The sequence below is a fragment of the Thermobia domestica genome, chromosome 17 (assembly GCF_964235325.1).
Source record: "Thermobia domestica chromosome 17, izTheDome1.hap1.1, whole genome shotgun sequence".
Classification (NCBI taxonomy): domain Eukaryota; kingdom Metazoa; phylum Arthropoda; class Insecta; order Zygentoma; family Lepismatidae; genus Thermobia; species Thermobia domestica.
In genome coordinates, this window is record NC_137470.1 from 46,265,168 (window position 1) to 46,283,577 (window position 18,410).

Here is an 18,410-nt window from a genome sequence, read left to right on the forward strand (position 1 = left end):
GTATAATCATGGAGATCAATATTTGAGTTTCCCTTACATTTGTGTACAATTGTATAGTTTAATTTCACTAACAATAATTAAATATATTACACAAGAAAAAACAAGCAAATTATACGCACGGGTCGAACATGGAGATCATTCTTTGCATGCTTTCACGCATTTGTTCTGCATTATCCACTTTCTCTGCTCTTCCATTCAACTCTCTTTTGATCATGATGGGTAACGGCAGTTTATCAATATCTTCCACGCTTCTGACGCAGTTCACGATGACCTGTGTAGAAATGAATTACACAAGATGCATATGATTTTACAGTACTTATTGAACTATACCATTATTTTTTTATCTAAACCTTATATTTTAACAAACAAAAATATACATAATGCCGGGTTTTGTTTAACTTCTACAAGGGTTCGAATTTTACATTATATAACTACAAAAATAACATTTTTGTTGAATACTTACTCCTCCTACCTCCAACTTGCACAAATAGCTCCGAATACAGTATTTAGTCGATATCGTATTTTTCTTCGTTATCTGTTATGTAAAGTTATAGTTTTTCGTATATTTCTTGATACTTGTACTTCTAATACTGTACACTGTAAAACTCGTTGCGTTATTTCACCGACATGCCTATGTGTTAACGATATTGTGTTTCAATGTAACACAAACATGCGGTTAGAACAACTCTCCATTTGGAGTTGTGTGTCAAATGCCGGTAGTTGAAATGACACACACCCTGCGTGTTGAATTAACACATGTGTGGAGTTTTCGGTGTTGTTTTCTACGTCATCACCTAGTATGTTGGACATATAATTATTATGAGGCTTATGTATTGAAGATACAGACAAACACTGTAGAACGAAACACTCAAACAAACCCAGGTATTCACAAACGTTCAACATGCAAACCGCGCGATGTGTTCTCAATTGTTTTACATAATGTTTCTGAAAAAAATATTTCACAGCGAGAAACCACCGTATTACTGTGTCACTTATACAATACACTAGGGCTCACCAGTCAATTCCGGGGACTGAGTTTCAAAAATGGCGGAAAAAAGTAGGAACACGGTTAGGAAGCAATCGTATATATGGATATACCCATTATTCATGAACAAAGTTTTCGTCAAGCTTGTACTTCACACCATCGAAAAATACATCATTATAAATGACGGCGAAGACCGCAAAAAAAGTTTATGAATATCTTCTAAATAAAGGTAAGTGTTCTGTACTTTACTGTTCTTATTTTAAAGTAGAATTTGTTTCCTTCCAAGCGATGTTAACATTTTAACAGACCATTTCAAGAAATGGTGCATTCTGAAACACTTGGCGAAATTGACAATGTTCACGAATTGATCTGTTGCAGTTCTTTTCGTTAACTTCGTTCGTTTTGTTATTTCCATACGCAATGAATTGGTTGTTATATTAACTAGACAGTATTCAAGAACGACGAACCACCGTAAGCGTAAGCATGCACACCACAAGATTTTCCAACACAGAAAAAGGGTTACATCCACTGGCGTTTCTGGCATATAAAATTTGGTGGGTCCTCAAAGAAAGTTATTTAAATGGTACTACCTAGCCCAACCTATTTATTATCTTCGATTCCATTTTTTTACCTTTTAGCTTCCCTTCACGGACCCTCTTAGGTATGTATATCAAGAATTCTGTTACAATCGTTTCACAGCATGATTATTATATTCCAAATAAATATAATAGTTATTATTTATTTCTTTTTCTACCGTTAGTAAATAAATTAAATTAGAATAAAATATTGTTCACCCAAAAGGAAATAAAATATTGAATATTTTGTACTTCAAAAGATTGGGGGTCAAGTCCCCCTCTCCCCCGTCAGAGACACCCCTGGATACATCAACACTGCACACGGAGTTATTTTAACACCGAAATAGGTGTTGTAGTAACACAGAAATTGAGTCGAATTAATAAAGAAAATGGTGTTAATCTGGTGACCTGTCCTTGAATTTTAACAAAGGGTTATTGAAGTAACACAAAAACTGTGTTACTTATATGATTTTGACTATAAATTATGACACTGATATGTTGAAAAAATAAGGAAAGAATGTTAAAGTATGGTGTAATATTAACCTTTATCCGGGCCAGCTATTTTTGTAACGTAGAGTGCAACTGGGGCCTTACCAAGCCTATTAGCCTTACCAACTCGATATGTTCATAACTTTAACTTCGACTAAAGATAGAAGAATTCAGAATTTTATGGCAGCGAAATATTTATGGTTATTAAGAGACTCGAAGAAAAATATGAAGCTACTGGGCCTGGTAGGCCCCGGTTGCCCGCACAAGGGTTAAGACAAGATCATTAGCAAACTATAAACCGTGTTACTTTCTTCTTGTTGGTGCAACACTGCCACATAGTAACACTCAACACTTTTCATCACACTACTGACCCTAGCATGGTGTCGAATCAACGCATAAAATACTAACTCAGATCTGAATTAAACACTTGTGAACACCGGTTGTATGTAAAAAACGTAACACGCATGTGTTAAACGCGGGGTCTGTATTGAATTAACACCGCATAATGGTAGTCACAGTGGAACTACTGCCCTGTGTTAAAATTGAGTTGAATTAACACAATCATTTTTTACTGTGCATATTCAATATATCTTGTTGCCGGAAATTTAGAGCCTTTGGGGTTCAAAGTAAAAAAAAAAATGCAATTATTGTGATTTAGAAATATTATTATGAAACCACAGTTTTGTTCGGTGGCTTTGTATCACTTTCCAGCAATGCAATACTTCCTTAGCCATAGTACTTCAGCGCTTTCTAATATAACATTATTTTTTATCTAAACCTTATATTTTAACAAAAAATATACATAATGCCGCGTTTTGTTTAACTTCTACAAGGGTTCGAATTTTACATTATATAACTACAAAAATAACATTTTTGTTGAATACTTACTCCTCCTACCTCCAACTTGCACAAATAGCTCCGAATACAGTATTTAGTCGATATCGTATTTTTCTTCGTTATCTGTTATGTAAAGTTATAGTTTTTCGTATATTTCTTGATACTTGTACTTCTAATACTGTACACTGTAAAACTCGTTGCGTTATTTCACCGACATGCCTATGTGTTAACGATATTGTGTTTCAATGTAACACAAACATGCGGTTAGAACAACTCTCCATTTGGAGTTGTGTGTCAAATGCCGGTAGTTGAAATGACACACACCCTGCGTGTTGAATTAACACATGTGTGGAGTTTTCGGTGTTGTTTTCTACGTCATCACCTAGTATGTTGGACATATAATTATTATGAGGCTTATGTATTGAAGATACAGACAAACACTGTAGAACGAAACACTCAAACAAACCCAGGTATTCACAAACGTTCAACATGCAAACCGCGCGATGTGTTCTCAATTGTTTTATATAATGTTTCTGAAGAAATATTTCACAGCGAAAAACCACCGTATTACTGTGTCACTTATACAATACACTAGGGCTCACCAGTCAACTCCGAGGACTGAGTTTCAAAAATGGCGGAAAAAAGTAGGAGCACGATTAGGAAGCAATTGTATATAAGGATATACCTATTATTCATGAACAAGGTGTTCGTCAAGCTTGTGCTTCACACCATCGAAAAATACATCGATGTTTAAATGGTACTACCAAGCCCAACCTATTTATATCTTCGAGTCCATTTTTTTACCTTTTAGCTTCCCTTCACGGACCCTCTTATGTATGTATATCAAGAATTCTGTTACAATCGTTTCACAGAATGATTATTATATTCCAAAAAAATATATTTATTATTATTTATTTCTTATTCTACCGTTGGTAAAGAAAGTAAATTAGAATAAAATATTGTTTACCAAAAAGGAAATAAAATATTGAATATTTTGTACTTCAAAAGATTGGGGGACACGTCCCCCTCGTCCCCCGTCAGAGACACCCCTGGATACATCAACACTGCACACGGCGTTATTTCAACACCGAAATAGGTGTTGAAGTAACACAGAAATGGAGTCGAATTAGTACCGAAAATGGTGTTAATCTGGTGGCCTGGCCTTGAATTTTAACAAAGGGATATTGAAGTAACACAGAAACTGTGTTACTTATATGACTTTCACCATTAATTATGACACAGATGTGTTGAAAAAATAAGGAAAGGATGTTGAAGTATGGTGTAATATTAAGACAAAATCATTAGCAAACTATAAACTGTGTTACTTTCTTATTGTTGGTGCAACACTGCCACAAAGTAACACTCAACACTTTTCATCACACTACTGACCCTAGCATGGTGTCGAATCAACGCATAAAATACTAACTCAGATCTGAATTTAACACTTGTCAACACCGGTTGTGTGTTAAAAACGTAACACACATGTGTTAAACGCGGGGTCTGTATTGAATTAACACCACATAATGGTAGTCACAGTGGAACTACTGCCCTGTGTTAAAATTGAGTTGAATTAACACAATCATTCTTTACTGTGCATATTCAATATATCACGTTGCCGGAAATTTAGAGCCTTTGGGATTCAAAGTAAAAAAAAAGAATTATTCTGATTTAGAAATATTATTATAAACCTCCAGCAATGCCATACTTCCTTAGCCATAGAACTTCTGCGCTTTCTAATATATATATATATATATATATATATATATATATATATATATATATATATATATATATATATATATATATATATATATAGTTTTCACAGGCATAGAGATGAGATAACTTAGCAATTCAAGAAATTCAGCAGATAACAAAAAAGTACAGTGCGACGGTGTCAAATCCGGGGTATACTGTGGTTGCACTAAAAGTTCTCATTCAAGATTTTGCGATTTCTGACGGATCGTTAAAAATGTACGCGGTCTGGCGTTGTAAGCGTGGTATACGACACATTTTCTGTTTCTTCTCTTCCACCGTTTATTTAAATTATTAATTTCATTCGCGGTAATTGTTGGCAATACAGTTCCTAGTCTAAAGTTTTGGCAAGCAGCAGCAGCTCGTGCTGAACCCATTCTCTTCCAATCCCACCAAACACATAACATAACTTTGCTGAGTCAGTGTAGGTTTTGCCACAGATTGTAGAGTTTCTCCTAGTTTCGACCACGACTTTTATCGCACTTTACTGACGTAGGTTATCCACTTTACTACACTCCGAAGTAACTTCCACAGAAATAGTTCTAATTAGTTACGTTTTAGTATAGATTCGGATATATAAGTTTATTCAAATATTTTTTGTTCAGTCCAATCACGTGACAGCCAAACGTCACTCTTGTTTCTGTAGCGAGCTTTCTTCAAAGGGTTTAATACTGTTTAGCAATAGATGTTCAGGTAATTATCGATTTCGTGACTGCTTTCATGCCGCTCATGTTCTAGTTTTCGAGAATACAATGCACTTTGCTCTGAAGCCACTGCGAAAAGCATGTTCGGCATCAAAATTTGGAAGACCGAAGTGACTGAACTAAATTTACGCTCTTGCTTTTGATAACGAATATTACCCACAGAAAGCTCAAACTTCTTAATAGATTTTGCGGTTTTATTGAGAGAAAATTGTAAAATAAATCTCAGTTTAGGCGAAAACTTCCCTTGTTTTCACGGCGTAATACCTTACGTCTACTTATAATACTTCCATCACTTTTTACGCGTTAAATACATACAATTGTAAAAGGTTAAATGACGTTAGGCTTGACTTGCTGAGACTCATATTCTGTAAGATTAGGGACTCTAACACCATATCATGCGCATGGGCTCAGTCATTTTTAGACTACATAATATACAGGTTAAAATAATGTTAAAATATATACTTTTATTTTTTAAAACATCTCTACAATTGACTACTACAAATTCTATTTCATTCGTTGATTTGGTATATACATAGAGGTATACAGTGCTCCAAGTTTTGAAGATTTCCACAGACTACATCTGAAGAAATAGCTTTTGTAGAATACTTGTGTTTTTTTTTTTTCTGCTATCGAAGTGATTTCATTGTAGAGGTCGTAGTACTTTCCTGCGGCAACCGATGGTAAAATTTGAGAAAGGTCTGATAAATTGTAGATTACTAAGTTAAAGGCTCCTTTATACAGGGTATTTCAAAAAGACACGGCAAAAGTGCAGGGGCAGATTCCTTACGGGTAGACAAGTAAAAACGTTCATATGAACATATGTCCGGAAATGCATCGTTACAGAGCTATAGCCACTGACACCACCTGGCGGTGTGAAATAGTCACCTTCTGTCCGGAACTGTTTCCCGACGTATTACCAGAATGTCCTGTGTGAAAGAATATGCAACACAGGTTCGAACGAAATTAATTATGCCGATTGCGCGTTGAATGGTGCAATAATCAGAAAAAACACGCGCAAATAATGCATACTAATTGGTACTTTTAATGTCCGTATTGGAAAGTGCAACACTAATACAAATGGCAGTGAGAAAAACGCACCCAAAAATGCAATTACACATACTCATCAGGCATAAGAAAATACCATAACGAAAGCATCGTGCAGGAGCTACAACCCAAGGAATGAAGGAGGGAAATGTTGAACGCAAGATGTCTCGCGAGTAGGTGTGGAGGAGTACCATGGCTGACAACAAGAATCGTTACTGATGGACAGCATTTCTAATTAGATTAGTTACAAGTTAAAACATAGCATTTGCCGAAAGGTGCATGAAGCTTTGGACGCACTCTCAGGTCTAGGAGGCCATTGCAACATTAACATCTCGAAGGTATTAAAAGTACCAATTATTATGCATTATTTGCGAGTGTTTTTTCTGCCGATCTTTCAGTTCGATAGCGATAGCAATATCAATATCGACTATAACAGCTGTGACGTACCAAACGTCAGAACGGCTGCTTTTTGTAAACCTGTCCACGATCCTGGGACTTGCTCGTCAGATATTCGCTGAGCAACAGCTATCAGACTTATCTCAGCCAAGGATAGCTCGTTGCGACACGTTTAGACTGGGGCATTTCCTCACCTAAGCCACTATCCGAATGGGTGGCTTCTACCTGCTTACCATACCTTGTTAGCTGTTTTGTGCTTTTTGTGCTAATCACCATATATCATATATCATATCATGGCTACTGGACCTCAAGCTTCTACAAATCTTTTTTTGGGCCCCTCCGCTCCGTCAGCATCTGCCGACAAACGAAGGGAGAGCTCTAAACGCACCTCACGTAGCGAAGTTCATCATAGTCAGCCTCAGTCACCTCAAGCAAAGCGCCATCACACCCTCAGTGAATCATCCACCGACTCAAACTCATCTCATCGCATGGACGCTGAAACTTTTGCTATTACATCTGTCAAACCTACTGTTCATTCATTTCTGCTCACCAACTACGATCCTCAATACCTCGATCTGAAGAAACTGTATCATCGTATCACCAAATACATCCCACGGACAAGCATCGCTCAAATCATCTATACACAGAAAGGCATCATCATTAAAACTCCAGACGATAAATTCGCTTCAACACTTCGTAATACTTATTCATATGAAATCTTTGGGAAGAATGCATCTGTTTCTAAGCTCAACACTCCATCAGCCAAACAACCGCCGCCACCACGCAAACAACCTGCTCTGTCTGTCGTCATCCGAGGTGTTGACCCCTCCTTCACAGACGAAGAAATCACACAGGAACTCCAACTTGATGGTCATTCTATCATCAAATGTCTTCGTATTAAAAACGCTCAAGGAAACACATACATGGTTCGTGTACTAACCAACTCACACGCCACCATTGATTCTCTTCTTTCAAACGGGGCCTTCATCTATCGCAAACGTCATCGTGTCGAGCCATCTCGGTCTCCTGCACCTCTTCCTGTGCGCTGTGAAAAGTGCCAGGTATATAATGACCATCCGACTGCTTCCTGTCCTAATCAACTTAAATGTGGTTTCTGCACTGGCCCTCATAGCACCCGCAATTGTACTAATCTTAAAGACACTCCTAAATGTTCCACCTGTAACGAAACTGGACATGCCACTTACAGCTACAAATGCAAGGCTAAACCTACTGCGGATCCATTCAAGCCTGAATTAACCGTACCACTGAAACCACAGGTCACTCAAACAGCTTCTGCTCCCCACGATGTCTGTCAACCAATCACAATTACACAGTTCTTATCGTTTATAACTGTTACCCTTCAAAATATTCATCCTTTATTGCGCAACCATATTCTGTGTCAAGTTCAACAAGCTGCCAAAACCATCCTCAACATCAATTTCACAGCTACTTATTCTGGCCAAACTGTTTACTTCCATTCTGATCCATTGCAAACTGATGTTTAAACCTCTCTCACACATCATACTGCTTTTAATTAATATGGATCTTAATTTTCTTTTTATGAACATTAGATCGTTACCGCAACATAAGATCTTATTTCAACAACTCCTCTTTGAAAAACATATTTCATGTTTCCTCCTAAACGAGACTCATCTTACGGCCCGCAAGCACGTACACCTTTCAAATTATACCATGCTGCGACACGATAACACGACTCCAGCAAGAAGGGCTAGTGGTGGAGTAGCTATCGGTTTTTCGCCATCTCTTCCTTTCCGCCGTGCTACTCTTCCCCTTCAGCCATTACCTGAACATCTAGTTACTACCTTGTATTTTAGACAGCTTAACATCACGGTTGCGACAATCTATATTCGTCCTGGACATCCTCTTCCATATCAGTTTATTCAATATATCTCAGACAATTATCGCACTTACATCATTCTAGCGAACCTCAATTTTCACAGTCGCACCCCCCATCAACAGCAAGATTTTCACCACTACCTTCTAACTCGTACTTCAGGCCACTTTCATCCGTTACCTAAACCCACTCGAGCTAGTAGTAACACGACGCCGGATGTTGTTATTACTTCTATTAACCTCCAAACTCGTTGTAGACTTGACGTACTAGATCCTCTTGGCAGTGATCATGTACCGATACTTCTTACCATCACAACACCACGTCCTGCTTCTAGTACTACTTCTGAACCTCCTCGCTCTTATTCAATGTTTGATAAAGCCAACTGGAATGGTTACCGCACCACACTCGAACATCAGCTAGAAACTGTCCAGGAACCCACTACAGAAGACGATCTTTATGTTGCGCTCGATACCATTACTGCTGCCATCAATACTGCCTCTGTCCAAAACATTCCGGTTCGCACCGTTCATACTTACAAACCAGCTCTTCCCCCTCATTATCTAACGCTTATCAAACGTTCCCGGGCACATTATAGAGACTACACTCACACAGGCAATCTTGAGTCTCTCCGTCTCCACCGTCAGTATCAACGGACTGTCCATAACTACATAGTTGCTTATAAACGCCGTCGCTGGATCACTACCTGTAATGAACTTTCCACCACCACTCATCCCACAAAATACTGGAAGCGTTTTCACCAACTCACTGGCCGCTCATCTCGCACACCTTACCCACTCTTAGACGGAGACCAACCCCTTGCTGACGATACTGCGAAAGCAAACGCCTTTGCCGATTACCTTCAAGGAATTTTCACTCCTCTTTCACCTGATCCGTCTCTACGCCGCCATCCAGCCGATAATCTCAATCTTTCAACACCAGATCTTCAACCCAATTCCAGCCACCATCTCCCTGCAAATAGTGATCTTACTGCTCCTATTACGGTTGAAAATATACACATCACAGTCGCCAGAAAACGTCAGTCGGCTCCAGGCGCTGATCGTATTTCTTACCGACACGTGAAAGAGGCTCCATATATTCTTCTTCATTTACTGGCTGCTATCTATACATTTATTTTACGCACAGGCTTCATTCCGACTTCTTGGAAATCCTCGATCACTCTCATGTTTCCCAAACCAAACAAGCCTACACATGCTGTCTCTTCGTATCGGCCCATTCAGCTCACGCTAGTGTTCAGCAAAATTCTAGAACGTATCCTTGTTACGCGTCTGCACCGTCATCTATCCGCTCATAATTTACTGCCTCTTTCGCAAGCAGGCTTTCGCCCTTCCTATAGTATTAATGATCAGCTTATGCGCCTTACAACCCATATTACACTGCAGTTCAATAAATCCAAACCTTCCTGTCTGGTCTTATTCGATCTGGAAAAAGCTTTTGATAAGGTATGGCATCTTGGCCTTATATATAAACTCCTCTCTTTCCGTCTTCCTCTATGTTACATCCGTTTCATCATCCACTTTCTCTCTTGCCGCCTTAGTTATATATCTATCAACAACCACCTCTCCCACCCCATTTTCCTGCATTCTGGAGTTCCTCAAGGTTCATCATTATCTCCGTTATTATATCTCTTATATGTAGCCGATTTTCCTCCATTACCTGGCAATATCAGTTTATATCAGTTTGCCGATGACACAGCCTTCCTCGCAACCGCAAACACTGTCCAAGAGATCAATCGAACACTGCAGATTGCAATTGACACCTTTCTCGCTTGGTGCAGACGCTGGAGATTGAAATTAAACGCTGGCAAAACACAAACAATCATATTTCTTCCTCCGAACAAGCGCTCACGCGTCTATCGCAATCCGGCTAACTTCTCTGTCCATGTCGACTACGTTCCTCTCCAGCCACAAAACACTGTTACATATTTAGGCATAGTCTCCGACAGACATCTTAAATGGACAGCCCATCTGAAATCCATATGTGCCAAAGCCTACAATCGTCTCAATCTTTTACGCCGCATCACTGGTACAACTTGGGGCCTAAACACCCGAACACTTTTAACCACTTACAAAGTTTTCCTTCGTCCCGTTCTTACCTTCGGTTTTACTGCCTGGATTGCCGCTGCTCCCTCGTTTTATACTCGACTACAAATTCTTGAACGGCATGCCCTCCGACTAGCTTTCCGAATCCGCCTTCCCAGCCCTACCAACGAACTCTATGACCGCACTCCATTTCCCCACATTCTTTACCATCTCGAAACATTGCGACACCGTTACATTTCTTCTCGGTTTCAAACTCATCACCCCATGCTTCTAGCCACAATGCATCATTTCGCTTTACATCCTTCCAATATCCTTCTACGCCATACACCGCTTTCCCTCCTCTTTACCCTCTACCACTTCTCCCTACCCCCCGACAGTCCAAACCATCTATTCATCACAGACTACATCACCGCCACGGCATCACCTTGCATCATTCCATCTTATGCACAGTAGTCCTATTGTCTAACTGGGCTTCCCCTGTCTCCATCAGATCCGGAGTCGCCCCCGGATCAGAAGATAACACGCATCTGTTTAGCTAACTATACCCGATGTTGTGACGTTTGGTGCACCTCATTTCCATTCATCCCATTCACCTTAATTTATGATTATGGTTAAAGGCCATAATGTCCACCCTTTTCCACAATATATGCTTATTTAATCAAATGAATTAATGTATCCCCACTGTATTTATGATCGTGTATAAACTGATGTTGAATAAAGTTTAATAAAAATAATAATACCCATCCACACTCTCCAAATCCTCACGATATAAAGGGCGGTACCCTTTGGGCGGGAGCTAGTCGACCGCGACTAGCAAAAAAACAAAAAAAAAAAACAAAAAAAAGTTTTTCTGCCATACTCTCGATCGATATTTCATTCGATCCAAACAGCTGTGACGTACCAGACGTCAGAACAGCTGCATTTTGATTCCTTCCTGTTCCTCATCCCGGATTCTTTCTCTTGCATTACTTTTGATCTCTGTCCGTCAGACTTACCTAGTCAAGGGCGTCCAGTGCTACGAGTTTGGCAAGTGAATTTATCCAACCTTGACGGCTATCCAAACGGGTCGTCTCACCTTTGCTTCATTTCATCTCATTTGGTCAGGGACTTCACACACAAACACACGTCATTACGGCTTCGTGCCGCAGGTCTCGTGTTGCTCATGACGGACTCTGGCAAAGCTACTGGACCACCTCTAGAATGCAGACACGGAGGTTTACCACCTGTTTTCACAACTCCCTCTGCTAGCTCCACGAAGGTGGAGAAGCGGAGAGAGCACAACGAAAGACGTCGCCGAGCCTCAGAGCGCTCAACTGCCTCAACAGTGTCAAATGCATCCAGTAGGCCACGATCTAGATCGCCACTGAGTCAGCCCAGCTATGCCAGCAAAGCAAAATCTCCTCCTGCTAAAAAACAACATACTGCTAACGATTCAGAGTTATCCGACATGGACGCCGAAACTTCCATCTCCTCACGCCGAGCATCAGCAACCAATATCTTGCCAAATCAACAATCTGCATCTGTTTATTGTTTTCTACTTCAGAAATACGATCCTAAGTATTCAAACGAAAAGTTCATTATCCTCCAACTTAGGAAATATTTGCCCAGCCTTCTACTCCAGGAAGTTGTAAAAACGCAAAACGGTTACATATTGAAGTCCACCGAGCCCGATTTCCTCACGACAGTACGCAATAAAGCGTCTTTTGAAATCTTTGGTACCAACTCCATTATTACGTCTCTGACTTCTTCTTGACGGAAACAGCCACCTCCACCTAGGCGACCTCCAATGCTCTCTGTCGTGATTCGAGGAGTTGATCCCACGTACTCCGACGAGGAAATCCAAGAAGAACTGCAATATGAAGGGTATACCATTAACAAAGCCATTCGTATTCGCAATAACACCGGGCCAACCTACATGGTTAGAATACTCACTTCCAGTCAGGACACTATCGATACTCTTCTCACTCAAGGCGCCATCATATACAAGCGACGACATAGGGTCGAACCTTCTCGTTCACCTGCACCCTTACCCCTTCGTTGTGAGCGGTGCCAAACCTATAACAGCCACGCAACGGCTGACTGTAAAAATGCCTCTGTCTGTGGTTACTGTTATGGCCCACATCATACACGCCTTTGCCCTAACATGGAACTCCCGCCTAAGTGTCCCACCTGTCAAGATAGACACCCCGCCTACAGCTATAAATGCAAAAGCAAACCAAAGCCTGATGAAACGCATCCAGAATTAGTTGCTCCTCTCCGTACCCAGTCTGCATCCACCAACACTGAGAAACATGTTGATGATCCAGTCACGGTAGGCAAACTATTAGAATTTCTTACCCTTGCACTCCAGAATATACATCCTTTTAATCGTCAACACGTCCTTCACCAGCTTACACTTGCAGCCAAATTAACCTTCAACGTCTCTCTATATGCTACATATTCAAATAACTATGTTCATTTTCATACTACACGACATGAAACAACTGTTTAACCTGTGTATCATCATGGATCTGTCATTCTTATTCTTAAATATCCGATCTCTTCCTAAAAACAAAGTTCTTTTCCAGACTCTTTTACTTGAAGAGCATATTACAGCCTTCCTTCTGGACGAAACTTTCCTGACTAAGTCTGTCTCCTGCCGCATTCCTAACTATACTTTAATTCGTCATGATAATCCACTACCGGCATTGCGAGCTAACGGCGGAGCTGCTATAGGCTTCCGACACACCATCCCATTCAGGCAACAACAATGTCCCGTTTTACATTTACCAGAGCATGTCATTACCACTCTGTATTTTAAAAACATCACGATCACTTTGGCTACGCTCTACATCAGACCAGGCAATCCAATTCCTCCGGATTTCTTCTCACATATCTCCACTACCTATCGCCACTATATAATACTCGCAGACATCAACTTCCATAGTCGCTCCGCTCAAGACTGCACTCGTTTTACAGATTTCATCACGACTCATACTACAGGTGTTATTCTTGATCTTCCAGCTGCCACTCGCCCAATATCAAACACCACACCGCATATTGCAATTACTTCTAATACGCTCAGCACACGTTGCACTATCACCGTCCTTGATTTACTGGGTAGCGATCATGCCCCAATTAAACTGACATATCATACAGGTCTTGCTCATCAACAAGACCAACTGCCAGCCCGTCTCTCACCCCGGTACGATAAAGCCGACTGGCCGAGTTACCGCTCTTATCTTTCCACCGCTATTGCATCTTACCAAGCGCCCAATACTTCAGACGAACTCACTACTCAAATTGACCATATTACCTCTGCTATTCAACAAGCCTCTGCTCTTTACATACCACAAACAGAATCCATACCATACCGTCCAAAATTACCACCACAGTACCTTCCTCTGATCCGTCAGTCACGGCAAGCTTATCGTGAATACCTCCGTACCCGAAACCCGGAAGCACTTCATCACCACCATCAGCTACAAAGAACTGTTCGAAATTACCTCATAGCATATCGCCAAAGACAGTGGGTGAAAACCTGCAACCACCTTGCTGACACAACTCATCCCACGGTGTATTGGAAGCGTTTTAACGCTTTGTGTGGTAAGTTTTCGAAAACCACGTATCCTCTTCTTGTCGATGGAAAACCGTTACCCTCTGATTTGGCCAAAGCAAACGCTTTTGCTGCACACCTTCAAGGCATATTTACACCTCCTGCACAAGTTCATGTTTCCCGTTCTCATCCTGTTACCAGCATAAATACGGACTTACACCACTTTCAGCCAGACGCCAATCATACTCTTCCACCGCACGTTCTAAATGTCCCCGTTCAGTCGGAAGAAATCACAGCTGTGGTTCAGCGTAAGCGAAACACTGCCCCAGGCTTCGATGGAATAACTTACCGGCATATCAAAGAAAGCCCTCTTGCACTACTTCATCTTCTAGCACTTATCTTTACGTTCATTCTTCGCAGTGGCTTCTACCCTACTGACTGGAAAGTTTCAAAATGTCTAATGTTTCCGAAACCTAACAAACCTCCAAGTGCCGTTTCCTCTTACAGACCAATCCAACTAACCTCCACATTCAGCAAAATCTTTGAAAGGATCATCGTTAAAAGATTGCATCCCTATTTAAACGATAGACATCTCATTCCTACCCACCAAGCTGGTTTGCGCCCTGGTTACTCTATTAATGACCAGTTGCTCCGTCTCACGACGCTCATCATCAACCATTATAATCTGCTTCAACCATCCTGCCTTCTTCTGTTTGATCTCGAAAAGGCATTCGATAAAGTGTGGCATTTAGCGCTCATTTACAAGCTAGTCAGACTCCGACTTCCTATGATTTATATACGACTCATTTATCATTTTCTTGTTTGCCGTCTCACTTACGTTGCCATAAATTCTGAGCTTTCACATCCCATTTTTCTGCTCTCTGGCGTCCCACAGGGATCTGCTTTATCGCCTCTGTTATATCTACTTTTCGTTGCTGACTTTCTCGACCTACCACGCACTGTCCATCTGTTTCAATACGCCGACGATACGGCATTTCTTGCTCTCTGCCGCACCATTTCGCAAATCAATATCGTACTTCAGGAAGCTATCAATCGTTTTACACACTGGTGCCGAACATGGAACTTAACAATTAATGCCGGTAAAACGCAAGCGATAGTTTTCATCCCGCCTCGTAAACGCACAAAAGTACATCGAAATCCAACACTCCTTTCATTACATGTCAATGATATACCACTGCACCCTAGCAAAACTGTCACTTATCTTGGCCTCATTTTCGACCATCATCTCACTTGGACCCCTCACCTCAACTCTGTTAAAACTAAGGCTTATAATAGACTAAATCTACTCAAGAGATTAACTGGAACTACTTGGGGTCTCTCTTCCCGGCTTGTTCTCAATACTTATCAAGTTTTCCTTCGGCCAGTACTTACTTACGGTTTTCCAGCCTGGATGTCCGCACCACCATCCTATTACAACAAGCTTGCAGTTCTTGAGCGCCATGCTTTTCGCCTTGCCCATCGTATTTAATTACCTAGTCCCACCCGTGATCTATACTCTCTCATTACATTTCCTATTCTTAAATTTCACTTAGAAACTTTACGCAGTAACTTTCTCACTGATCGCTACTCCCGTCACCACCCCCTGCTTCTCGACACTATGCACTACCTTTCACTGCACCCGTGCAGACCTCGTTACTACTATACCCCTTTGCACCTTCTTTTCACGCTCTACTGCTACACATTACCCCCTAATCATCTTGACCTGGAACTCCTGGATGAATATCGTATTCATGCTCATCTCTCTCACATATTTCCTTCATATACTGCACAGTGATCTTCCTTTGTGACTGACAGGGCTCCCTCTGTCTTCATCAGCCTAGCGTCGCCCCTAGGCAGAAGATAACAGCATTTGTTCATTTAACTTTTCCCTCGTGTTGTGACGTGCTTGCACTTCATTCCATCCTCCATGCCCATCTCATCTATCAATATATATAACTATCATACTTCATCGTCTTTGTTATGTATCTAGTACTATAAGTTTTTTTCTTTTCTTCTTCTTTTGCTAGTTTTCTTATTGTATCTTCAATATGTTTTCTTGTTTTGTTGTTATATGTTTATATTATTACCTTTTCATCCACCTGTATATATGATTATGATCGCAAAGATCATAATGTCCGTTTATACTTATATGTATATTATGCTTTTAATAAATGATGCAATAAAATAATATAACTGTAAAAAATGTACCCTATACATCCCTTAGATCCTCTCCCAATATACGACTTCCACCCTTTGCCTCAATATCCCATTCCTAAAAGAGGGCGTACCCCTCTAAGAGGTTGCTAGCTTCCGAGCTAGCTAAAAAAAAATTCTGCCATACTTAGCTGGTTTCCAGTTTTCTCACTAGAGGCATTCCTGTAGTGTGAAGTCTAGGCTGAGAATATTACGCGTTTGTGGACGCAAGTGTGGCAGTTCTCAGTTTTTGGGCGAGAGAGTGAGAGAGACCAAGGGTTTCACCCGAGTGGAGGCTGCACTACCGTGCACATTAGTGTACTAATTTTTGGGAGCTTTTGCTCCATCATTCATCATCTCATCACATCATCTATACTGCAACAGACATCTGCTACTCATATACACAGCGTTCTAGAAATCATCTTGTCCGGCTACTATGGCCAGTGGACAACATCCTGGTCTTCTGGTTGCAGTTCCTACAGCTTCTACTGTCACTACTAAGGTAGAGAAGCGCAAGAGTTACAAGGACGCTTTTGTAACTTCAGATCACGCTCAAGGATTAGTGGGTAATCCTATTGACGGCGACCCAGCATCTCATTCAAAATCATCTCCTCATAAAAAACATCACGATGACAATATCAGCATCGCCAGTTCAGACGACAGCTCTCGCCTTATGATTGTTGATGGCATTCAACAATTTCCTCAGAAACAACAGATAGAAACTCATAACTTTCTACTCCAGGACTATGATCCGAAATTCCGGAACACCAAACTTCTACTCCAGCAACTTCTCAAATATAGACCACGGTCTGAAATCTCACAGATCATACAAACTCAAAACGGCTATATCATTAAATCGCCATTACCTAACTTCGCAACAACAGTTAGAGACAAACATAGTTTTGAGATATTCGGAAAAACAGCAAAACTCACAAAACTGAACGACCAACGTAAGAAACAAATGCCACCACCTCGACGAACTCCTATTCTGTCCGTAGTTATCCGTGGTGTTGATCCATCTAACAGTGACGAAGAAGTCGAAGAGGAACTACACCACGAGGGATACACCTTCAAAAAATGCATTCGAATCAGGAATAATCAAGGAGCTACTTATATGGTCAGGGTACTGACAGAGTCGCAGGAAACTATTGATGGCCTGCTTGAACACGGAGCATTCATATACAAGTAAAGACATAGAGTGGAACCATCCAAAACATCGCCTCCTCTTCCCATACGATGCGATCGATGCCAGGAATACACTCATCCTACACCAAAATGCGTAAATCCGTTTAAATGTGGCTACTGCGGTGGCCCTCATCCTACCCGCTCTTGTCCAAATATGCAATGACCACCTGAGTGCTCAACCTGTCATGAACGTCATCCAGCCTATAGCTATAAATGCAAAGCCAAACCTACTCCAGAAGAAGCAAAACCTGAACTAGTAGTTCCACTTAGAATGCATGACGCACAGAATCAAACTTCCGAACCCAGCACATCCGATCAACCAATAACTGTTAAACAGCTTCTTGCTTTCATTACTCTCACTCTACAAAACATCCATCCGTTTGCACGTCCCTTAGTTATACAACACGTCCAGTATGCTGCTCACTCAGTCTTTCATCTTCAGTTCCAGGCGACTTACAATGGTCCAACTGCCTACTTTCATACATTTCCATCTTCACAAACCTTCTAAAGATCATCACAGTATGGACATTATGGGTATTGTTTTTCTGTTTGTTAACATACGCTCTCTCTGCACCCACAAAATTCTATTTGAACAACTGTTACTGGAGGAGAAAATCAATGCTTTTCTCCTTAATGAAACGCATCTGACTCCTAAAATGAAATGCAAAATAACAGGGTATACGATCATTCGCAAAGACAATACTTTACCAGCACGTCGGGCAAATGGCGGGGTAGCAGTTGGGTTTTCACCTCACATCCCATATCGTATCCACACTCCAGGAATTCAGAACCTCCCAGAA

The 18,410-nt window shown here is 40.8% G+C and overlaps 1 protein-coding gene across 1 annotated transcript in view; it reads right to left on the reverse strand.

Annotated features, from left to right (window-relative positions):
- The window catches only part of LOC145674005 (uncharacterized), a 143,719-nt gene that overhangs the window by 30,906 nt on the left and 94,403 nt on the right, over positions 1-18,410 (reverse strand). The window contains exon 5 of the mRNA XM_081743830.1: positions 120-271. Coding sequence (XP_081599956.1) covers positions 120-271 — 152 coding nt within the window. The remainder of the gene's footprint in view (positions 1-119; positions 272-18,410) is intronic.